Source organism: Pristiophorus japonicus, chromosome 3 (genome assembly GCF_044704955.1).
Source record: "Pristiophorus japonicus isolate sPriJap1 chromosome 3, sPriJap1.hap1, whole genome shotgun sequence".
In the NCBI taxonomy this organism is placed as follows: domain Eukaryota; kingdom Metazoa; phylum Chordata; class Chondrichthyes; family Pristiophoridae; genus Pristiophorus; species Pristiophorus japonicus.
This window is the reverse complement of record NC_091979.1, coordinates 22,493,004-22,517,438: the sequence shown is the minus strand read 5'-3', so window position 1 is coordinate 22,517,438 and position 24,435 is coordinate 22,493,004. Positions and strand designations below refer to the sequence as shown.

At 47.2% G+C, this 24,435-nt stretch overlaps 1 protein-coding gene across 2 annotated transcripts in view; it reads right to left on the bottom strand.

Annotated features, from left to right (window-relative positions):
- Positions 1-24,435, bottom strand: part of slc15a2 (solute carrier family 15 member 2) — a 261,524-nt gene that overhangs the window by 135,608 nt on the left and 101,481 nt on the right. For both annotated transcript variants that reach the window (XM_070875245.1, XM_070875244.1), the window contains exons 10-14: positions 13,752-13,838; positions 13,534-13,623; positions 6,999-7,043; positions 6,853-6,885; positions 1,449-1,537 (exon numbers count right to left, since the gene is read on the bottom strand). In XM_070875245.1, coding sequence (XP_070731346.1) covers positions 1,449-1,537; positions 6,853-6,885; positions 6,999-7,043; positions 13,534-13,623; positions 13,752-13,838 — 344 coding nt within the window. The remainder of the gene's footprint in view (positions 1-1,448; positions 1,538-6,852; positions 6,886-6,998; positions 7,044-13,533; positions 13,624-13,751; positions 13,839-24,435) is intronic.

Here is a 24,435-nt window from a genome sequence, read left to right as displayed (position 1 = left end):
TGGTGAGGCCACACCTGGAGTACTGCGCACAGTTTTGGTCTCCATATTTAAGGAAGGATATACTTGCATTGGAGGCTGTTAAGAGAAGGTTCACTCGGTTGATTCCAAAAATGAGGGGGTTGACTTATGAGGTTAGGTTGAGTAGGTTGGGTCTATACTCATTGGAGTTCAGAAGAATGAGAGGTAATCTTATTGAAACTTATAAAATTATGAGGGGGCTCGACAAGGTGGATGCAGAGAGGATGTTTCCACTCATAGGGGAAACTAAAACTAGGGGACATAGTCTCAGAATAAGGGGCCGCCCATTTAAAACTGAGATGAGAAGAAATTTCTTCTCTCAGAGGGTTGTAAATCTGTGGAATTCTCTGCCCCTCGAGCTTGCTCCGCCATTCTGTAAGATCATGGTCTGATCTTGGCCTCAGTCCACTTCCCCGCCCATTCCCCATGACCCTTCATTCAAAAATCTGTCTATCTCCAGCTTAAATATATTCAATGACCCAGCCTCCACAGCTCTCTTGGGCAGAGAATTCCACAGATTTACAACCCTCAGAGAGAAGAAATTACTCCTCATCTCAGTTTTAAATGGGCGACCCCTTATTCTGAAACTATGCCCCCTAGTTCTAGATTCCCCCACGAGGGGAAACATCCTCTCTGCATCTACTCTTCAAGCCCCCTCAGAATCTTATACGTTTCAATAAGATCACCTCTCAGTCTTCTAAACTCCAATGAGTATAGGCCCAACCTGCTCAACCTATCTTCATAAGATAACCCTTTCATCTCAGGAATAAACCTAGTGAACCTTCTCTGAACTGCCTCCAATGCAAGTATATCCCTCCTTAAATAAGGTCATGGCTGATCTGTATCTTAACTCCATCTACCCGCCTTGGTTCTGTAACCCTTAATATCCTTGCCTAACAAAATTCTATCAATCTCAGTTTTGACATTTTCAATTGACCCTCACCATCCACAACTTTTAGGAGGGAGAGATTGGCAGGATTCTTGGGTTGTGGGCGTCGCCGGCAAGGCCGGCCTTTATTGGCCATTACCGAGTTGCCCTTAAGAAGGTGGCAGTGAGCCGCCTTCTTGAACTGCTGCGGTCCGTGTGGTGAAGGTACTCCCACGGTGCTGTTAGGGAGGGAGTTTCAGGACTTTGACCCAGCGACGATGAAGGAACGGGCGATATATGTCCAAGTCAAGATGGTGTGTGTCTCACAGGGGAATTCCGAGGCGCATGTTCACATGTGCCTGCTGCCCTTGACCTGCTAGGTGGTAGAGGTCGCGGGACTGGGAGATGGCGCATTGGCAGACTCTTCTGCTCAATTCAATCGGAGAGTTACATGGCTTACTCCAACAATGTGCACACAACGTTATCCTTTCCTCATTTAACAACAGCACTTTTACTGAGATTAGAGAGTGGAAGAATTCCTTAAAGTCTCATCAATACTTACGTCAAGTTGATTTTACATTTCGCAATGAGGGGGTAAATGCCCAAATCAAAGAGTGGAATAAAAATAACAATCAAAACGGCGTTAACAGTCTGTGTAAAAAAAAAAGCAAAAAAAAAGACAAGCAAAAGCAATTAGTCGGATTAAGTAATATGAGACTTGTATTTATAGAGAGCCTGATCATGCGCTCAAAAACACTTCACTACATCAATGTCAGTGGGAAATGCAAACGATACGCACCATCTGCCCGATACAGAAGCTGCCCGTGATAAGTGGAGACGGTTTAAGTGGAGGGATGACCAAAATGTGGCTATTAATGAGGGTGTTAAAGGAGATGGGGGAGGTGGAGAGGCGGAATGGTTTAGGGAGGGAATTCCAGAAAATGGGAACTTGAACCAGCTGAAGGCATGGCCGCCAATGGTGGGGCAAAGGAATGCACAAGGGGATAGATTCAGGAAATTGTGCCCCTTCAGCCTGTGATTTTTCCGCCCATTGATTTGGACGGGTGCCATGTGATGGGCTGGGTCGCGCATAAGCGCTCCCAGTACACGCCAGAAGCAAACTGTTTACTCCTGCACTGCACCTTGAAACCCACGGCTTTTTGACGGAAGAGTAAACGTTACTGACTCAGCTTACCTGAGTCAGGGAGAACCAGTGAATCCGCCTATCAGTGCGTCCCCTGTGACTAACCAAATTCTGGAGAGACGAGAAAAGTTGGGATTGTTCTCCTTAAGAGCAGAGAAGGTTAAGGGGAGGGTATTCGAAACTATGAGGCATTTTGATAAGAGTAAATAAAGTGAGACTGCTTCCACTGGCAGGAGGGTCGGTAACCAGAGGACACAGATTTAAGGGAATCGGCAAAAGAACCAGAGAGGGGAGAGATGAGGAGATTAGTTTTTCACGTGACGAGTTATTATGCACTGCCTGAAAGGGCGGTGGAAACAGATTCAATAGTAACTTTCAAAAGGAAATAGGATAAATTCTTGAAGGGGTACAATTTGCGGGGCTGTGGGGAAAGAGCAGGAGAGTGGGATTAATTGGATCGCTCTTTCAAAGAGCTGGCACAGGCACGACAGGCCGAATGGTCTCCTTCTGTGCTGGAAGGTTCCAGGATCAGATCAACACTGTGTAAAACAATTTTTACTGAATGAATGTAAGTTTTGGAAAAATCATTTAATGTTGTCTGTTTAGGCAGGAACTGGAATTGAATACTCTTTTAGTGTTAGTGATTGTATTTATAGTATCTAGACCCTTTAATTAACAGAATTCTATGTGTATTGCAGATACAGGGGGATCAAAGGGTATGGAGAGAAAGCAGGAATAGCGTACTGAAGTTGCATGATCAGCCATGATCATATTGAATTAAAAAAGGAGAGAGAGAGAAAACGGAATTATAGACCAGTTAGCCTGACATCAGTAGGAGGAAAAATGTTGGAATCAATTATTAAAGATGAAATCGCAGCGCATTTGGAAAGCAGTGACAGGATCGGTCCAAGTCAGCATGGATTTATGAAAGGGAAATCATGCTTGACAAATCTTCTGGAATTTTTGAGGATGTAACTAGTAGAGTGGACAAGGGGGAGTCAGTGGATGTGGTGTATTTGGACTTTCAAAAGGCTTTTGACAAGGTCCCACACAAGAGATTGGTGTGCAAAATCAAAGCACATGGTATTGGGGGTAATGTTCTGACATAGATAGAGAACTGGTTGGCAGACAGGCAGCAGAGAGTCGGGATAAACGGGTCCTTTTCAGAATGGCAGGCAGTGACTAGTGGAGTACCGTAGGGCTCATTAATGATTTAGATGAAGGAATTGAATGTAATATCTCCAAGTTTGCAGATGACACTAAAGTGGGTGGCGGTGTGAGCTGTGAGGGAGACGCTAAAAGGCTGCAGGGTGATTTGGCCAGGTTAGGTGAGTGGGCAAATGCATGGCAGATGCAGTATAATGTGGATAAATGTGAGGTTATCCACTTTGGGGGCAAAAACATGAAGTCAGAATATTATCCGAATGGCGGCAGATTAGGAAAGGGGGAGGTGCAACGAGACCTGGGTGTCATGGTACATTAGTCATTGAAAGTTGCCATGCAGGTACAGCAGGCGGTGAAGAAGACAAGTGGTATGTTGGCCTTCATAGCTAGGCGATTTGAGTATAGGAGCAGGGAGGTCTTACTGCAGTTATACAGGGCCTTGATGAGGCCTCACCTGGAATATTGGTTCAGTTTTGGTCTCCTAATCTGAGGAAGGACGTTTTTGCTATTGAGGGAGTGCAGCGAAGGTTCACCAGACTGATTCCCGGGATGGCGGGACTGACATATGAGGAGAGACTGGATCAACTGGGCTTTTATACACTGGAGTTTAGAAGGATGAGAGAAACTTACAAGATTCTGATGGGACTGGACAGGTTAGATGCGGGAAGAATGTTCCCGATGATGGGGAAGTCCAGAACCAGGGGACACAGTCTTAGGATAAGGGGTAGGCCATTTAGGACTGAGATGAGGAGAAACTTCTTCACTCAGAGAGTTGTTAACCTGTGGAATTCCCTACCGCAGAGTGTTGTTGATGCCAGTTCATTGGATATATTCAAGAGGGAGTTAGATATGGCCCTTATGGTTAAGGGGATCAAGGGGTATGGAGAGAAAGCAGGAAAGGGGTACTGAGGGAATGATCAGCTATGATCTTATTGAATGGTGGTGCAGGCTCGAAGGGCCGAATGGCCTACTCCTGCATCTATTTCTTATGTTTCTATGTGTCTATGCTCAGGCAGACTCTGCATTGTGGACTGAAGGTTAAGGGGTGATCTGATCAAAGATTTCAAGATATTAAGGGGAACTGATAGGATAGAGAGAAACTATTTCTGCTGGTTGGTGTAATGTATGCACCGGTGGAGTATGCTCACAGGTTTGTAGAGCTGTTGTCTTTGGGCACCCGGAGCGGAGGGGAGCGGGCAGGTCGGAGGGCCTCCTCGTAGGACTGCTCCTGAGTCCTGAGTCTGGCCAAGGGGGCCATCAGCTGGTCCAGGCAGCGGGTGGTTGAGGGGGTCATTCAGCCCGACTGCCTGCCTCTCTTCCACAGTTACATCCGAGCCAGGGTGTCCCTGGAGATGGAGCACGCGCTGTCCACTGGTACGCTCGCGGCCTTCTGCGAGAGGTGGGCACTGGAGGGACTGGAGTGCATTATCACCCCCGGCAACCAAATTTTAATTTGAACAAAGTTTCCTTTGAAATTTTATTTGGAAATTTGTGGGTTTGAGTGCCCTTACCAGAAGGAGTCACTTGATTTAAAGTTATTGTCAAAATAGTTGTAGAGCTGTTGTACTGTGAGTGGCTCAGCCAGTCATGTGATGTTCACAAGACTCAATAAAACCCCAGTCAATTGGGTCTAGGTCATCCACGGTGAGGTATGCAGTTGTGAGCCCAGTGGATGAACTGATAAAATGTATAGTGATTGTTAATAAACTAACTATTGTTAACAGCAATGTGTTGCTATGAATTCTTAAGCAAAGAACCCATGAAGCAAATACATTACAGTTGGGAGTTGGGGAGTCTAGAACTAGGGGACATAGCCTAAAAATTAGAGCCAGGCCTTTCAGGAGTGAATTTAGGAAACACTTCTACATGCAAAGGGTTGTCGAAGTTTGGACTATCTTCTGCAAACAGCTGATGCTGCGTCGATTGTTAATTTTAAATCTGACATTGGTAGCCTCGCAAAGGTGGGTATAGAGAGTTAGGTCACAGATCTCACTGAATGTCAGAACAGGCAGCAGGGGCTAAATGGCCTACTTCTGTTCCCATGTTCCCAAGACATGTAGCCTCGGTGCTCTTGGGAACAGCTAAGATCAGGGAACGTCAGACCGATTTGGGTCTAGAAATTCTGGAACACGCATTTTTGGGGCAAAGCAATCATAGAATCATAGAATAATGCAGCTCAGAAGGAGGCCATTCGGCCCATTGTGCCCATGCTGGCTCTCAGAAAGAGCTGTCCAATTAGTCCCACTCCCCACTGGCCAGGACACCGAGGATAACTCCCCTGCTGTTCTTCAAAATAATAGGGTGGGATCTTTTACGTCCCACCTGAGAGAGCAGACGGGGCCTCGGCTTAAGTATCTCATCCGAAAGCCGGAACTCCCGACAGTGCAGCACTCCCTCAGCACTGCATTGGGATTGCCAGCCTAGATTATATGCTCATGTCTAGTGGAGTGGGACTTGAACCCACGACCTTCTGACATCGAGAGTGCTAGCCACAGAACGTCGACCTCCAATCACTGTCTGGGTTCACAGGTCACGAACGGCCAATCGGGCGAGCTGCAGGAAAGCAGCAAGCACCTTGGGGCTGTACCCCAGTATAAGTTAGAGATTTGTTTCCCCAGAGTCCAGAACTAGGGGTCACAGTCTCAGGGTAAGGGGTCGGCCATTTAAGACTGAAATGAGGATTTCTTCACTCAAGGGGGTTGTGAATCTTTGGCATTCTTGACCCCAAATAGCTGTGGATGCTGAGACATTGAGTATATTCAAGGTTGCTATAGATGGATATTTGGACTCGAGGGGAATTAGGGAATATGGATTTCTGGCAGGAAAATGGAGTTGAGATCGAAGAGTGGGTTAAAGTTTGGAATCCTCTTCCGCAGTTGGTGCTGGGTCAATTGTCAATTTTAAATCTGAGTTTGATAAGATTTTTTGTTAACCAAAGGTCATTAAGGGAAACAATAATAACTTTTATTTATATAGCGCCTTTAACGTAGTAAAATGTCCCAAGGTGCTTCACAGCAGTGTTACAAGGCAAAACAGGTAAATTTGACACCGAGCCACAAAAGAAGAGGTTAAGGCAGATGACCAAAAGCTTGGTTAAAGAGGTCGGTTTTAAGGAGCATCTTAAAGGAGGAAAGAGAGGTAGGGAGGCGGAGAGGTTTAGGGAGGGAGTTCCAGAGCTTAAGGCCCAGGCAGCTGAAGGCACGGCCACCGATGGTTGAGCGATTATAATCAGGGATGCTCAAGAGGGAAGAATGTGATGAGCGCAGACATCTCGTGGGATTGTGAGGCTGAAAAAGGTTACAGAGATAGGGAGGGGCGAGGCCGTGGAGTGATTTGTAAACAAGGATGAGAATTTTGAAATCGTGGTGTTGGGAGCCAATGTCGGTCAGAATGGGCCAAAGGCGGGTATATGGAGTTAGGTTGATCTCACTGAATGGCGGAGCAGGCTCGAGGGACCCGATGGACCACTCCTGCTCCTAATTTTTATGTGATTACTTCAGGCTGGGAGGAAAACTATCATATATATTTTTAACTATTTATTAAATACATGTTACATGATACCCCAGTCACACCAGCAAACATCAACAACAGAAACATTTTACTTCCTATTTCTGCTCAAACTTTAATTGTCAAGAGGTTGAAATATATTCCAGGTTACCTGCATCTGGTCAGGTTGTATGACAAATCCACCCTGAAATATGAGTATTCAAAATGTTATAAGCAGCATCTAATGAAAAAGTATTAATAAGACATATTCTATTTAGTATGACAGAGCTGGAAGACATATGGTTAGTGCTTACTTACAAAGTCGGCATTCATTCTGGTGGCTTGTAGAGTCCATCGAGAACCCTGGGTAAAAATAACGACAATGTTAATTGTTGACATTAAGGTGTTGGAATCAAAGAAAGAACTTGCATTTATATAGCGCCTTTCATGACCTCAGGACGTCCCAAAGCGCTTTACAGCCAATGAAATACTTTAGAAGTATAGTGACTGTTGTAATGTCAGGAAGGCACAGCAAGTAGCAATGAGATAAATGACCAGATAATCTGTTTTTTTTTGTGGTGTTGGTAGAGAGGGTAAGTATTGGCCAGGATACTGGAGGGAACTCCCCCTCTGCTCTTCTTCAAAATAGTGCCGTGGGATCTTTTACATCCCCCCACCCTGAGAGAGCAGGCGGGGCCTCGGTTTGACGTCTCAGCTGAAAGACGACACCTGGACTCCCTCAGCACTGCACTGGAGTGTCAGCCTTGAATTTGTCAAGTCACTGGAGTGGGGACTTTGAAACCACAACCGTCTGACTCAGAAGCACAAATGCTACCCACTGATCCACAGCACACGTTGTAAATCACCAAGTACAATCCCAAGCTGCAAATGCTTCTTTTTGTTTCCATTCGCTCACCTCCTCACCTGAAAGGGCCTGACAAGAATGCCTGAAGCAAAAGCAGATTTAATAACGGCTTGCACTGATATAGCACCTTTAGTGTAGCGAAATGACCCAACTTAAGTAAATTACGTTGTGGCCACTGCTTCTTCGGCAGCACCTCCCAAACCCGTGACCTCGACCGCCTAGGACAAGGGCAGCAGGCACATGGGAACGCCACCACTTCCAAGTCCCCCTCCAAGTCACACGCACCATCCTGACTTAGAAATATATCGACCTTTCCTTCATCGTCGCTGGGTCAAAATCCTGGACCTCCCTCCCTCCCAGCACTGTGGGAGCACCTTCACCACACGGGACTGCAGCGATTCAAGAAGACAGCTCACCACCACCTTCTCGAGGGCAATTGGGGATGGGCAATAAACGCTGGCCTTGCCAGCGACGCCCACATCCCTGAAACGATTAAAATAAAAAGCCAGCATGACGAAAGAGGGGATACACCACAGTGCTGCGTGCAGTTTTGGTTTCCATATTTACGAAAGGATATACTTGGAGGCAGTTCAGAAAAGGTTCACTAGGTTGATTCTGGAGTTGAGGGGGTTGACTTACGAGGAAAGGTTGAGTAGGTTGGGCCTCTACTCATTGGAATTCAGAAGGTTGAGAGGTGATCTTACTGAAACATATAAGATAGGGGGATAAGGGGTTATGGGGAGCGGGTGGGGAAGTGGAGCTGAGTCCATGATCAGATCAGCCATGATCTTATTGAATGGCGGAGCAGACTCGAGGGGCTGTATGGCTTACTCCTGCTCCTATTTCTTATGTTCCTATGTAAGGAATTTACGTGGACTGAATCACCCTGTTCTTATGTTTAAAGACCAAACGGTGACATAATATCAGGTGATGGACCCCCAGTGAGGGTTGACAACTCTGGTCGGATGTCTTCCTGGAGGTTTCGTCACATGACTTCCCACCTCTAACTGCCCCGCCCGTACCCTCCTGCCATTGGTCAGCATGTCTATCCTCACAACACACCACCTTCCCACGGCCAATTGGAACGCGAGCAGACTCTGTTACCCGATTGGATGATTTTTAACTCTCAGTCGTAACAGCTGGCGCCCCCCCCAACCATCTCCAATATTGGTACAACTAATAAACAAAAAGTGTTCAAAGAAAATGAAAAGGACACATATAATTTTGGTCAATGCCCCTATGGTTTTTCTCCCTGGTTTTGCTGGCAGCAGTGTCTTGATGATCAATCGTCCATTCCTGGAAACTCCAGGTCAATTATAGAGGGTTGGCAACCCTAACACCCCACCCCTGCCCCCTGCCACCCCCAGATCTGATGGTATTCATAAGAACATACAAAATAGGAGCAGTAGTAGGCCATACTGCCCCTTGACCCTGCTCTGCCATTCATAGATCATAAAAATCGTTACAGCACAGAAGGAGGCCATTTGGCCTAACGAGCCCGTGCTGGCCCTCTGCAAGAGCACTTCAGCGAGTCCCACTCCCCCCCGCCCTTTCCCCACAGCCCTGCACATTTTTTACCTTCAGGTACTTATCCAATTCCCTTTTGAAAGCCGCGATTGAATCTGCCTCCACCACCCTTTCAGGCCGTGTGGTCCAGATCCTAGCCACTCGCCGTGTAACATTTTTAGGGTAATGTCCCTCATGTCGCCTTTGGCTCTTCTGCCAATCACCTTCAATCTGTACCCTCTGGTTCTCGACCCTTCCACCAATAGGAACAGTTTCTCTCGATCTACTCTGTCCAGTCCCCTCATGATTTTGAACACCTCTATCAAATCTCCTCTCAACCTCCTCTGCTCCGAGGAGAACATGCAGAAACCAAGCGCAGGCAGCGGAAGGAGCGCGCGGCAAACCAGACTCCCCACCCACCCTTTCCTCCAGCCACTGTCTGTCCCACCTGTGACAGAGACTGTAATTCCCGTATTGGCCTGTTCAGTCACCTGAGGACTCATGTTTAGAGTGGAAGCAAGTCTTCCTCAATTCCAAGGGACTGCCTATGATGATGATGATGAGGGAGTGCTGCACTATCGGAGATGTTAAACTGAGGCCCCGTCCGCTCTCTTGGGTGGACGGAAAAGATCTTTCGGCACTATTTGAAGGAGAGCAGGGGAGTTATCTCCGGTATCCTGGACAATATTTATCCCTCGATCAACATCCGTGGTAACAGTCGGAAACCTGTGCTACTCGTCGCTGCTCTTGTGTCACTGGGGACTCCTGACTCTGTCTAGCCTCAGTTGCCGCAGGAATGAGCCTTGCATGCCTCGAGAGCCTAGTTGCTGCTTTCTGAATTTTAACCAGGTGTTTACAAGAACAATTGGCCATTTTTCCGTCAACGCGCCAGCATTTCCAACATTGGCATAGCGTACTTTCTCCCCACATTACGGCACTCTTTACACACGCCTAGTTTTTCTTAAAGCTTCTTCTTCTCAGGCAGTCCCCCCGGAGTCGAGGGTGACTTGCGTCCACACTAAGATGAGTTCTCAGGTGACTGATGAGACCAATGCGGGACCTACAGTCTCTGTCACAGGTGGGGCAGACGGTGGTTGGAGGGACGGGTGGGTGGGGAGCTTTGATTTGTCGTACGCTCCTTCCGCTGTTTGGACTTGGCTTCCGCGTGCTCCCGATGAAGAGACTCGAAGTGTTCGCCATCTTCTCGGATGCTCCTCCTCCACTTTGAGCGATTTTGGGCCAGGGATTCCCAGGTGTCGGTGGGGATGTTACATTTTTTCAAGGAGGCTCTGAGGGTGTCCTTGAAGAGTTTTCTCTGCCCTCCTGGGGCTCGCCCGCCATGCTGGAGCTCGGAGTAGAGCGCTTGTTTTGGGAGTCTAGTAGCTGGCAAGCGGACGATGTGGCCCGTCCATCGGAGCTGATCGAGCGTGGTCAATGCCTCAATGCTGGGGAGGTTGGCCTGAGCGAGAATGCTGAATTTGCATGATCTTGCGGAGGCAGCATAGGTGGTACTTTTCCAGTGCTTTGAGGTGCCTGCTGTACATAGTCCTTGTGTGTGTGTAGGTGTGTTTGTGTACCTGTGTGTGTATGTAGGCATGTGTGTGTAGGTATATGTGTGAGTGTGTGTGTGTGTGTGTGTAGGTATGTGTGTGTGAGTGTTTGTGTAGCTGTGTGTGTATGTAGGCATGTGTGTGTAGGTATATGTGTGAGTGTGTGTAGGTGTGTGTGTGTAGGTATGTGTGTGTGAGTGTGTTTGTGTAGCTGTGTGTGTATGTAGGTGTGTGTGTGTGTGTGTGTGTGTGCAGGAGTGTGTGTGTGTAGGTGTATGTGTAGGCGTATGTGTGTAGGTATGTGTGTGTGTGTGTGAGTGTGCGTGTAGGTGCGTGTAGGTGTGTGTGTGTAGGTGTGTGTGTGTGCAGGTGTGTGTAGGTGTGTGTGTGTGTAGGTGTAGGCTGGCCGACCAGAGTGCTGTGTCTGTTTAACGGGTGAATACCTGTTTCAGGACTCGCACTGTTCTGTACTCATAACTTTGGCGTGTTTCAAAAGATTTACAAACCTTGGACTGCTTTCCGTTTGGTTGGGTTTAAGACGTGGATGTGACGACTGAAAGCCAGCGTGGCAGTCTTTAAACTCACAAATCGCTTGCCTGTTTAATCTTGTCACAAAGTACCGATGAAGTCCTGCAAGCCCCCTCGTTCGGGGAATAGCCTCACTTTGTGCCTGTGCGGTAAGTCCTGACACATGGGGCGATAGTGTAAAACGGGTGATCGCGTGCTGGCAGCTCGCTGTACGTCCCTGCCGATTGACTTCAGCGCAAATGAAAACGGAGAGAGATGTAAAGCGGGCTGCGATTTGCTGCCGCCCATTTTTCACAATCGCACAAAGACCGACCCCCAGTTAGTGGCATTCCCCAAAACCCATCACTGTGAATCACACAGAATTTACGGCTCAGAAACAGGCCACTCGGCCCATCAGGTCTATACCGGTGTTTATGCTTCACATGAGCCTCCTCCCACTTTATTTCATCTCACCCGATCAATGTGTCCTTCTATTCCTTTCTCCCTCATGTACTTACATAAGAATTAGGAGCAGGAGTAGGCTCCTCGAGCCTGCTTCACCATTCAATAACATCATGGCTGATCTTCTACCTCCACTCCACTTGCCTGCACTACCCCCATATCCCTTGATTCCCTCAATATCCAAAGATCTATTGACCTTTGTTTTGAATATACTCAAAGACTAAGCACCCACAGCCCTCTGGGGTAGAGAATTCCAGAGATTCACCACTCACTGAGTGAAGGAGATTCTCCTCACCTCAGTCCGAAATGGCCGACCCCTCATTCTGAGACTGTGACCCCTGGTTCTAGACGCGCCAGCCTGGGGATACAAACCTATCTAGCTTCCTTTTCAACAGATCGAATGAGTTTGCAGGTTGTCAATTAATACCTTTAATAATAAAGAGTCAGGCCCCAGGTCGATGGGGTGAACGTTTCACCAGATGAATACGACGATTCGGTCCATCTTAACTCATCCTTCAAAATGAACATCCTACAGTCCAGATGTTAAGCCACCCAACAATGACGCGAAGGCTCTCTCTCACCTCCACTACTGTTCCTGGAAGTCTATTCAATGCGATGATTGGCAAAAGATCTAGAGGGAGATGGGAAATTTCTTCACTCGGAGAGTTGTCGGGATCTGGAATGCTCAACCTGAAACGTTGGCGGAAGCTGATTCCATCAATAATATTAAGGCAGCGACTGTTGGCAACGCGTGCGTAGTTTCAGTGTTTTTTATTTGGCTGTTCGCATTTGACTAATAATAAAAACACTTCTGGGCAACGGCAAGCCCCGAAGGGGCTTAATTTTTTTTTTGACAGTTGTTTAAAAAGGTGGTTTGGGTTTAACTCCGTAAACATCTTTCACCTCTTGCTGAAGATTTAATACCTCGTAAACAGTGAAAGATTACATTAGATGTTATGGGGGGGAGGGGGGAACATTTTTGGTCAAGTATAAAAAACTGCTTTCGTTTGCCATGGCAACACGCAAGACCGAGTAAGTCAACGTATCCTAAAAGTGTGGTGAAGTCAGGCCTCCGAGGTTCTGATTAGCTGGCAGTTTCCAGAACTAGAGGCTGCTTTCGATACCAATCATTGGATCTTGACAGCTGATTTATCATCAAGGTACGCTGAGGCATGGGTGAGGGTAACTGCAGCAATTTTTCCCAAACAATATATTCTGGAGGTGAAAATAAAAAGTCTGAAGTTGAAGTAGAATGATTCTGTGCAGCTTCCGGTCATTGGCACCAGCTTCAAGTTCGTTGGCACCAGCTTCCAGTTCGTTGGCACCAGCTTCCGGTTCATTGGCACCAGCTTCTGGTTGTTGGTAGCAGCTTCTGGTCATTGGCACCAGTTTCCGGTCATTGGCACCAGCTTCCGGTCATTGGCACCAGCTTCTGGTCATTGGCACCAGCTTTCGGTTCGTTGGCAGCAGTCACTCCGTCATTTTAAAAGGGCATTGGACAGATACTTGAGGATAAGGAACTTAGAAGGTTGCGGACAATAAGCAGGGGTGTGGGATTGGGCACGACTGCTCTTTGAAAGAGCCAACATAGACAGGATGGACCAAATGCCCTCCTTCAGTGCTGTAGTTTCTATGGTTTTATGATTACTCATGTGAAGGAAATCTTCCGGACATCTGTCTGCCCCTCCCAACTTGGAAATGCTAATCCTGCTTCCACTGTCTTAGAAACCATGGTTTATCGTCTCTATATTGTTTAATATCATATACACGTTTATAAGTTGCCCCTTCAGTGTCCTGCCATTGATGTGTGAGACCCCTAGTTTGTCGAATCTACCCTCCTAGCTCAGGTTTGTGGAACACAAATTCCTTTTCAGATATTGCGCAAAAGTTTCAACTGCTCTTAACGGGCTAGAGTGGCTGGTATGTTGGTGACATCCGAACCCCGGATGGAAAAGTTCCTTACCTGCTGATCGAAGAGTGCCCAGAACATTGGAAGAGGGAGATAGAGAAACAGAACTCGGGAAACTATCTTAATTTCTTTGATAAGCTGTCGCTGTAAGAAAAAAAGATTTAAAAATTGGGTAAGAGAATCCTTTATTTTTTTATATGTGTATATATATATATTTCAAAAAGATGTACAATAAGGTATTCAAAGAATTCAGTGAAAGAGTTTCACATAACTGGATATTTTTCTGTCGCCCAGTCAAGCCAATGTTCCCTCTTTGGATAATTCCTGTCACGGTGTCTCCAACGATTGGCTATTGAAAACTGTAAGAGAGGACAATTCTTATGAAAGCACTGCTGAGTAAATCTCATTACCGTTGCCCGGGAGTGAACTTTTATTCAGGAATTGATCCAAGAAGTTATGACAAAATACCCATTACGTTCGGTTGCTCACGGGTCCAGGGAAAGGTCCATCTCCTTGAACAAGACTATTTTTTAAAGAATCATTTTCAAGCTCACACACACCATCGTGTGGAAACAAACACCAACATCACAGAAAACTAGCGAGTCATGTGTCAGGATTTCCCCGGTAACAAATCTTATTTCTGTGATTTTATCCATTACTCATGTGAAGGAAATCTTCTGGACATCAGTCCTTGATTCCCAACTTGGAATATGTGCTTCCTGCTTGCACTGTCTTGGTTTATCATGAAACCATGTTCCAGGTTTATCGTCTCTATATTGTTTAATATCACACACACGTCTATAAGATGCCCCCTCAATGTCCCTCTGTTACTGCTCCAATTTACTAAACGACTAATCATAAAATCGAAGAAGATGGCCATTTATCCCATCGTGCCTATGCCAACTTTTTGAAAGAGCTGTCCCATTTAATCCCAGGGCCCAGCTGTTTCCCCATAACTGTGCAAAGTATTTGTTATGTATGTAACCCTTGGCAACCTGTATCATATCACCACCAGAGGGCCTACCTTTTGGAGTCCCAAGGGATCCCAGCATCCCTTGGGAGCACTGTGTATAAGCAGGCCACCCAGGCTGTACCAACCCTCTGGAGTTTATATAAAGGAGCTAAGGTCACACTTACTCATTGCATACAGTACTCAGTTGCATCACTTTATTATGAGCGTAACAGTATTCCTTTGTGAACCTGTGGAATTCTCTAGCACAGAAAGTTGTTGAGGCCAGTTCGTTAGATATATTCAAAAGGGGGTTAGATGTGGCCCTTACGGCTAAAGGGATCAAGGGGAATGGAGAGAAAACAGGAATGGGGTACTGAAGTTGCATGATCAGCCATGATCATATTGAATGGTGGTGCAGGCTCGAAGGGCCGAATGGCCTACTCCTGCACCTATTTTCTATGTTTCTATGTTTCCTCTTCAAATACATGTCTAATTGCCTTTTGAAAAAATCTGATCCACAGGTCATGCGTTCCAGATCTTAACAATCCTCTGGGTGGAAAACTTTTTCCTCATTTTCCCTCTTGTGCTTTTGCCAATTATTTTAAACCTCTGGTTACTGACCCACTTGCCAGTGGAAACAATTTCTCCTGACTTGTTCTATCCAAACCCCTCATCATTTTGAATCATCATAGGCAGTCCCTAGAAACCCAGGAAGACTTGCTTCCACTCTAGTGAGTTTTCAGGTGACTGAACAGTCCAATACGGGAATTACGGTCTCTGTCACAGATGGGACAGGTTGAGGGAAAGGGTGGGTGGGACTGGTTTGCCGCACGCTCCTTTCGCTGCCTGCGCTTGTTTTCTGCATGCTCTCGGCGACGAGACTCAAGGTGTTCAGCGCCCTCCCGGATGCTCTTCCTTCATTTAGGATGGTCTTGGCCCAGGGACTCCCAGGTGTCGGTGGGGATGTTGCATTTTAGCAAGGAGGCTTTGAGGGTGTCCTTGAAACATTTCCACCTGGGGCTCGCTTGCCGTGTAGGAGTTCTGAGTAGAGCGCTTGCTTTGGGAGTCCTGTGTCAGGCATGCGGACGATGTGGCCCGCCCAATGGAGCTGGTCGAGTGTGGTCAGTGCTTCGATGCTGGGGGTGTTGACCTGATCGAGAACACTGACGTTGGTGCGTCTGTCCTCCCAGGGGATTAGATGGTGGGTGGAGAAAGCACAGAAGATTCAGCAGCTGGTCGACAGCCATGAGTGCGAGGGTTCTTCACCGCAGTCAAGTCCACCTACGGCCCAAGCTGCCAAGGCCCCACCCCATTGCTGACCAAGACCGGAGAGACACTCATCAAGGACACCGAGGCATCATTTTGAATACCTCGATTAGGTCTTCCCTTAACCTTCTCTGCTCTGTGAAAATCCCAGCTTCTCAAATCTCGCCACATAACTGCAGTCCTCCATCCCTGGAATCATCCTGGTGAACCTCCACTGCACCCTCACCAAGGCCTTGACATCCTTCCTAAAGTGCGGTGTTCAGAATTGGACACAATCCTCCAGCTGAGGTCCAAACTGAGATTTGTAAAGGTTTAGCATGACTTCCTTGTTTTTGTATTCAATGCCCCTATTTGCACAGCCAGGTGTCCCACACATTTTCTTAACCACCTTCTCAACTTGTCCTGCCAGCCTCAAGGACTTGTGTATAAGCAGCCCCCAAGTCCCTCTTACCTTGCAGCTCTCTTAAAATAGATAATACCGCCTCTCCATGTTGTTCCTGTTATATATGTGGACTTGTATTTACTCTGTACAGCCACCAGAGGGCTCATCCCCTGAAGTCCCAAGGGATCCCATAATCCCTTGGGAGCACAGGTATTTAAGGAGGCTTCACAGGTTGGAGAGGCACTCGGGAGACCTGCAATAAAAGACTACGGTCACACTTTACTTTGAGCTCACAGTGTTCAATCTGACTCTTTCTCCATACACAACAGTTCCTCACAAAGTGCATCACTTCACACTTATCTACATTAAATTGCATCTGCCCATTTCACCAGTCTGTCTATGAAGTCTACTCCTCATTACTTACAACCTTTCCAAGTTTGACCCATCCACAAACTTTTAATTTATACTCCCTATACCCAAGTTCAGTTTTAATCTCCTGTTTTAAACTCTCCAATTGATTGTGCATCTAGGTCCTTCTTGGGACAGTGCGTTCCACATGCTCTTTGTGTGAAGATATTTTTCTTGGGATTTCCTATGTTCTGGTCAAAAAGTTTGATAAAGATGGGGTTAAAATGAACTAATCCCAAACGTATATTTAAGGCGGAGATAGACAGATTTTTGAACGATAAGGGAGTAAAGGGTTATGGGGAGTGGGCAGGGAAGTGGAGCTGAGTCCATGATCAGATCAGCCATGATCTTATTGAATGGCGGAGCAGGGTCGAGGGGCCAAATGGCCTACTCCTGCTCCTGTTTCTTATGTTCTTATAACATGATGTGAATGGAGCTAAAGTTATTCCAAATGCTTTGACTCAGTGCAGACTGTGAGTACGTGGCACTGGATAACTGATTCCTGCTGCTGAAATGAGGAATGTGTAATGTCGGCAGTGGAGCCACAGAGCACCATTGCATCCAGCGCAGGACGTGTATACCAATCAATCTTTCGGATGAGGCCCCGTCTGCCCTCTCGGGTAAAAGATCCCATGGCCACTATTTCGAAGAAGAGCAGGGGAGTTCTCTCCCGGTGTCTTGGGTCAATATTTATCCCTCAACCAACATCATTGAAGAAAACTGATGATCTGGTCATTATCACATTGCTGTTTGTGGGAGCTTGCTGTGCGCAAATTGTCTGCAGGGTTTCCTACGTTACAACAGTGGCTACACTTCAAAAGTACTTCATTGGCTGTAAAGCCCTTTGGGGCATCCTTGAGGTCTTTCGTTCAACTGACAAGAGTGACCCAGAGCAATGGAATGGGAATGAATGGAGGCTTGTGGCCGGTGCCTCATCTGAGCCCCATCGATCAAAGAGGTGCTGAGTGGATGGTGTGGAGTTTCTCTGTACGGAGGGGACAGGAACATTCAGAGGGGAGACTATGCCTTGGCAAATCCTGGCACCAAAGACCAATTCCTGGGACACACATGTTTGATGGTGGCAGGCCAGGTTGGTAAGGCTGCAGCCTTGGCTTTATAAATTGAGGAGGCGGGAGCTCGGAGCAGCGCGAGTCCGGGGTCGGCGAGAGGCCTATAAAGGCCAGCGGGAGTCGAGCAGTCAGTCGAGGAGGCGGGAGCTCGGAGCAGCGCGAGTCCGGGGTCGGCGAGAGGCCTATAAAGGCCAGCGGGAGTCGAGCAGTCAGTCGAGGAGGCGGGAGCTCGGAGCAGCGCGAGTCCGGGGTCGGCGAGAGGCCTATAAAGGCCAGCGGGAGTCGAGCAGTCAGTCGAGGAGGCGGGAGCTCGGAGCAGCGCGAGTCCGGGGTCGGCGAGAGGCGTACCGGTGCAGCTACAGGGAGAAGGCAAAAAAACAAAGGTGACGTCACAGCCTAGGGGGTAAGTGATTGGCTGGTGATTGGTGAGTAGTTTTTCTTTTTCTTCTTATATTGGTCAGTAACTTTTAACATTGTTATTACCAGTTTAAGTGTATCTAAGGGTTAAGACATGGCAGGAGAGCTCGGTCGGGTGTTATGCTCCTCCTGTACCATGTGGGAACTCAGGGACACTTCCGGTGTCCCTGACGACTACGTGTGCGGGAAGTGTATCCGCCTCCAGCTCCTGACGGTCCGCGTTGCGGAATTGGAGCTGAGGGTGGATTTACTCTGGAGCATCCACGATGCTGAGAATGACGTGAGTATCACGTGTAGTGAGTTGGTCTTACCGCAGGGAAAGGGTCCACAGCCAGATAGGGAATGGAAGACCAGCAGGAAGAGTAGAGCAAGGAAGGTAGTGCAGGGGTCCCCTGCGGTCATCCCCCTGCAAAACAGATACACCGCTTTGGGTACTGTTGAGGGGAATGACTCATCAGGGGAGGGCAGCAGCAGCCAAGTTCATGGCACCGTGGCTGGCTCTGCTGCACAGGAGGGCAAGAAAAAGAGTGGGAGAGCGATAGTGATAGGGGATTCAATTGTGAGGGGAATAGATAGGCGTTTCTGCGGCCGCAACCGAGACTCCAGGATGGTATGTTGCCTCCCTGGTGCAAGGGTCAAGGATGTCTCGGAGCGGGTGCAGGACATTCTGAAATGGGAGGGAGAACAGCCAGTTGTCGTGGTGCACATTGGTACCAACGACATAGGCAAAAAAAGGGATGAGGTCCTACGAAACGAATTTAAGGAGCTAGGAGCTAAATTAAAAAGTAGGACCTCAAAAGTAGTAATCTCGGGATTGCTACCAGTGCCACGTGATAGTCAGAGTAGGAATCGCAGGATAGCGCAGATGAATACGTGGCTTGAGCAGTGGTGCAGCAGGGAGGGATTCAAATTCCTGGGGCATTGGGACCGGTTCTGGGGGAGGTGGGACCAGTACAAACCGGACGGTCTGCACCTGGGCAGGACTGGAACCAATGTCCTAGGGGGAGTGTTTGCTAGTGCTGTTGGGGAGGATTTAAACTAATATGGCAGGGGGATGGGAACCAATGCAGGGAGACAGAGGGAAACAAAAAGGAGCCAAAAGCAAAAGACAGAAAGGAGATGAGGAAAAGTGTAGGGCAGAGAAACCCAAGGCAAAGAACAAAAAGGGCCACTGTACAGCAAAATTCTAAAAGGACAAAGGGTGTTAATAAAACAAGCCTGAAGGCTTTGTGTCTTAATGCAAGGAGTATCCGCAATAAGGTGGATGAATTAATTGTGCAAATAGATGTTAACAAATATGATGTGATTGGGATTACGGAGACGTGGCTCCAGGATGATCAGGGCTGGGAACTCAACATTCAGGGGTATTCAACATTCAGGAAGGATAGAATAAAAGGAAAAGGAGGTGGGGTAGCATTGCTGGTTAAAGAGGAGATTAATGCAATAGTTAGGAAAGACATTAGCTTGGATGATGTGGAATCTATATGGGTAGAGCTGCAGAACACCAAAGGGCAAAAAACGTTAGTAGGAGTTGTGTACAGACCTCCAAACAGTAATAGGGATGTTGGGGAGGGCATCAAACAGGAAATTAGGGGTGCATGCAATAAAGGTGTAGCAGTTATAATGGGTGACTTTAATATGCACATAGATTGGGCTAGCCAAACTGGAAGCAATACGGTGGAGGAGGATTTCCTGGAGTGCATAAGGGATGGTTTTCTAGACCAATATGTTGAGGAACCAACTAGGGGGGAGGCCATCTTAGACTGGGTGTTGTGTAATGAGAGAGGATTAATTAGCAATCTCATTGTGCGAGGCCCCTTGGGGAAGAGTGACCATAATATGGTGGAATTCTGCATTAGGATGGAGAATGAAACAGTAATTTCAGAGACCATGGTCCAGAACTTAAAGAAGGGTAACTTTGAAGGTATGAGGCGTGAATTGGCTAGGATAGATTGGCGAATGATACTTAGGGGGTTGACTGTGGATGGGCAATGGCAGACATTTAGAGACCGCATGGATGAAGTACAACAATTGTACATTCCTGTCTGGCGTAAAAATAAAAAGGGGAAGGTGGCTCAACCGTGGCTATCTAGGGAAATCAGGGATAGTATTAAAGCCAAGGAAGTGGCATACAAATTGGCCAGAAATAGCAGCGAACCTGGGGACTGGGAGAAATTTAGAACTCAGCAGAGGAGGACAAAGGGTTTGATTAGGACAGGGAAAATGGAGTATGAGAAGAAGCTTGCAGGGAACATTAAGGCGGATTGCAAAAGTTTCTATAGGTATGTAAAGAGAAAAAGGTTGGTGAAGACAAACGTAGGTCCCCTGCAGTCAGAATCAGGGGAAGTCATAACGGGGAGCAAAGAAATGGCGGATCAATTGAACAAGTACTTTGGTTCGGTATTCACTAAGGAGGATACAAACAACCTTCCGGATATAAAAGGGGTCAGAGGGTCTAGTAAGGAAGAGGAACTGAGGGAAATCTTTATTAGTCGGGAAATTGTGTTGGGGAAATTGATGGGATTGAAGGCAGATAAATCCCCAGGGCCTGATGGCCTGCATCCTAGAGTACTTAAGGAGGTGGCCTTGGAAATAGCGGATGCATTGACAGTCATTTTCCAACATTCCATTGACTCTGGATCAGTTCCTATGGAGTGGAGGGTAGCCAATGTAACCCCACTTTTTAAAAAAGGAGGGAGAGAGAAAACAGGGAATTATAGACCGGTCAGCCTGACCTCAGTAGTGGGTAAAATGATGGAATCAATTATTAAGGATGTCATAGCAGTGCATCTGGAAAATGGTGACATGATAGGTCCAAGTCAGCATGGATTTGTGAAAGGGAAATCATGCTTGACAAATCTTCTGGAATTTTTTGAGGATGTTTCCAGTAAAGTGGACAAAGGAGAACCAGTTGATGTGGTATATTTGGACTTTCAGAAGGCTTTCGACAAGGTCCCACACAAGAGATTAATGTGCAAAGTTAAAGCACATGGGATTGGGGGTAGTGTGCTGACGTGGATTGAGAACTGGTTGTCAGACAGGAAGCAAAGAGTAGGAGTAAACGGGTACTTTTCAGAATGGCAGGCAGTGACTAGTGGAGTGCCGCAAGGTTCTGTGCTGGGGCCCCAGCTGTTTACATTGTACATTAATGATTTAGACGAGGGGATTAAATGCAGTATCTCCAAATTTGCGGATGATACTAAGTTGGGTGGCAGTGTGAGCTGCGAGGAGGATGCTATTAGGCTGCAGAGTGACTTGGATAGGTTAGGTGAGTGGGCAAATGCATGGCAGATGAAGTATAATGTGGATAAATGTGAGGTTATCCACTTTGGTGGTAAAAACAGAGAGACAGACTATTATCTGAATGGTGACAGATTAGGAAAAGGGAAGGTGCAACGAGACCTGGGTGTCATGGTACATCAGTCATTGAAGGTTGGCATGCAGGTACAGCAGGCGGTTAAGAAAGCAAATGGCATGTTGGCCTTCATAGCGAGGGGATTTGAATACAGGGGCAGGGAGGTGTTGCTACAGTTGTACAGGGCCTTGGTGAGGCCACACCTGGAGTATTGTGTACAGTTTTGGTCTCCTAACTTGAGGAAGGACATTCTTGCTATTGAGGGAGTGCAGCGAAGGTTCACCAGACTGATTCCCGGGATGGCGGGACTGACCTATCAAGAAAGATTGGATCAATTGGGCTTGTATTCACTGGAGTTCAGAAGAATGAGAGGGGACCTCATAGAAACGTTTAAAATTCTGACGGGTTTAGACAGGTTAGATGCAGAAAGAATGTTCCCAATGTTGGGGAAGTCCATAACCAGGGGTCACAGTCTGAGGATAAGGGGTAAGCCATTTAGGACCGAGATGAGGAGAAACTTCTTCACCCAGAGAGTGGTGAACCTGTGGAATTCTCTACCACAGAAAGTAGTTGAGGCCAATTCACTAAATATATTCAAAAGGGAGTTAGATGAAGTCCTTACTACTCGGGGGATCAAGGGTTATGGCGAGAAAGCAGGAAGGGGGTACTGAAGTTTCATGTTCAGCCATGAACTCATTGAATGGCGGTGCAGGCTAGAAGGGCTGAATGGCCTGCTCCTGCACCTATTTTCTATGTTTCTATGTTTCTATGAGGCAGAGCGTACAAAGGTTACACTAAACCTTTAGCAATCACTGGTTCGCCCTCAGCTGGTTTATTGGCATCCAACTCTGGGCCTCCACACTTTACGGAGGATGCCAAGGCCTTGGAGAGGGTGCAGATGCAATTTAAAAAGAAAGACTTGCATTTATATAGCATCTATCACGACCACCGGATGTCTCGAAGTGCTTCACAGCCAATGAAGAACTTTTGGAGTGTAGTAATGTGGGAATTACTAGAATGGTACCAGGGATGAGGGACTTCAGGTATGTGGAGCGTCTGGAGAAGCTGGGGTTGTTCTCTTTAGAGCAAATAAGGTTAAGAGAAGATTTAATTCAGTTAAGTAAATAAATCTGGAACTGTAAAGCTAGCATCAGTCATGGTGACCATGAAACTACCAGATTGTCAGAAAAACTGAACTCGTTCATTAATGTTCTTTAGAGAAGGAAATCTGCCGTCCTTACCCGGTCTGGGCCTATATGTGACTCCAGACCCACAGCTACGTGGTTGACTCTTAACTGCCCTCTGGAATTCTCCAGCAAGCCACTCAGTTGTACCAAACCACTACAACAAAGTGAGCACTGTGGGAGAACCTTCATCACACGGACTGCAACGGTTCAAGAAGGCGGCTCACCACCACCTTCTTGAGGTCAGTTAGGGATTGGCAATAAATGCCGGCCTTGCCAGCGACGCCCACATCCCATGTACAAATAATTAAAAAAATAATAGAGGCGTTTAAATTATGAGGGGTTTTGATAGAATAGATAGGGAGAAAATATTTCCAGTGGCAGGAGGGTCAGTAACCGAAGGACATAGATTTAAGATAATGGGCAAAATAACCACAGGGGAGATGAGGAGAATAATTTTTTTACACTGCGAGTTATTATGATCTGGAATGCGCTGCCTGAAAGGGCGGTGGAAGCAGATTCAATAGTGACTTTCAAAGGGGAATTAGATAAATTCTTGCAGGGCTCTGGGGAAAGAGCAGGGGTCATAGGCTGATGGGCTGAATGACCTCCTTTTGTGCTGAATCATTCGACGATTCAATGACCTTCTGCTGGCCAGTTACAAGAGACATTGGCCGTGGACAGGAGTACAGCCTATGACCATTCTCTCAAAGTTGCAAAGGTGTGCCAATGGACACCTCAAATCGCTGGAGAAATACCACAATAAATATCGCCGCAAGATCCTGCAAATCCCTGGGAGGACAGACGCACCAACGTTAGCGTCCTTGATCAGGCCAACGTCCCCAGCGTCGAAGCCTTGACCACACTCAACCAGCTCCATTGGGAGGGCATGCCTGACATGTCTGACACAAGAGTCCCAAAACAAACGCTCTACTCGGAACTCCTACACGGCAAGCGAGCCCCAGGTGGGCAGAGGAAACGTTTCAAGGACATCCTCAAAGCCTCCTTCATAAAATGCAACATCCCCACTGATACCTGGGAGTCCCTGGCCAAAGACCACCCTAAGTGGAGGAAGTGCATCTGGGAGGGCGCTGAGCACCTCGAGTCTCGTCACCGAGAGCATGCAGAATACAAATGCAGGCAGCGGATGGAGCGTGCGGCAAACCAGTCCCACCCACCCTTTCCTTCAACCTGTCCCACCTGTGACAGAAACTGTAATTCCCGTATTGGACTGTTCAGTCACCTGAGAACTCATTTTTAGAGTGGAAACATAGAAACATAGAAAATAGGTGCAGGAGTAGGCCATTTGGCCCTTCAAGCCTGCACCACCATTCAATAAGATCACGGTTGATCATTCACCTCAGTACCCCATTCCTGCTTTCTCTCCATACCCCTTGATTCCTTTAGCCGTAAGGACCATATCTAACTCCCTCTTGAATATATCTAACGACCTGGCATCAACAACTCTCTGCGGTAGAGAATTCCACAGGTTAACAACTCTCTGAGTGAAGAAGTTTCTCCTCACCTCAGTCCTAAATGGCTTATCCCTTGTCCTTAGACTGTGACCCCTGGTTCTGGACTTCCACAACATCGGGAACATTCTTCCTGCATCTAACCTGTCCAGTCCCGTCAGAATTTTATATGTTTCTATGAGATCCCCTCACATCCTTCTAAACTCCAGTGAATACAGGCCCAGTCAATCCAGTCTCTCCTCATATGTCAGTCCTGCCATCCCGGGAATCAGTCTGTTGAACCTTCGCTGCACTCCCTCAATAGCAAGAACGACCTTCCTCAGATTAGGAGACCAAAACTGAACACAATATCCCAGGCAGGTCTTCCTCGATTTCAAGGGACTGCCAAGATGCTGATGATGATGAGTTGAAAGAAGAAAATTGCTCCCAAGGGAAAAGTTTAAAAACAGT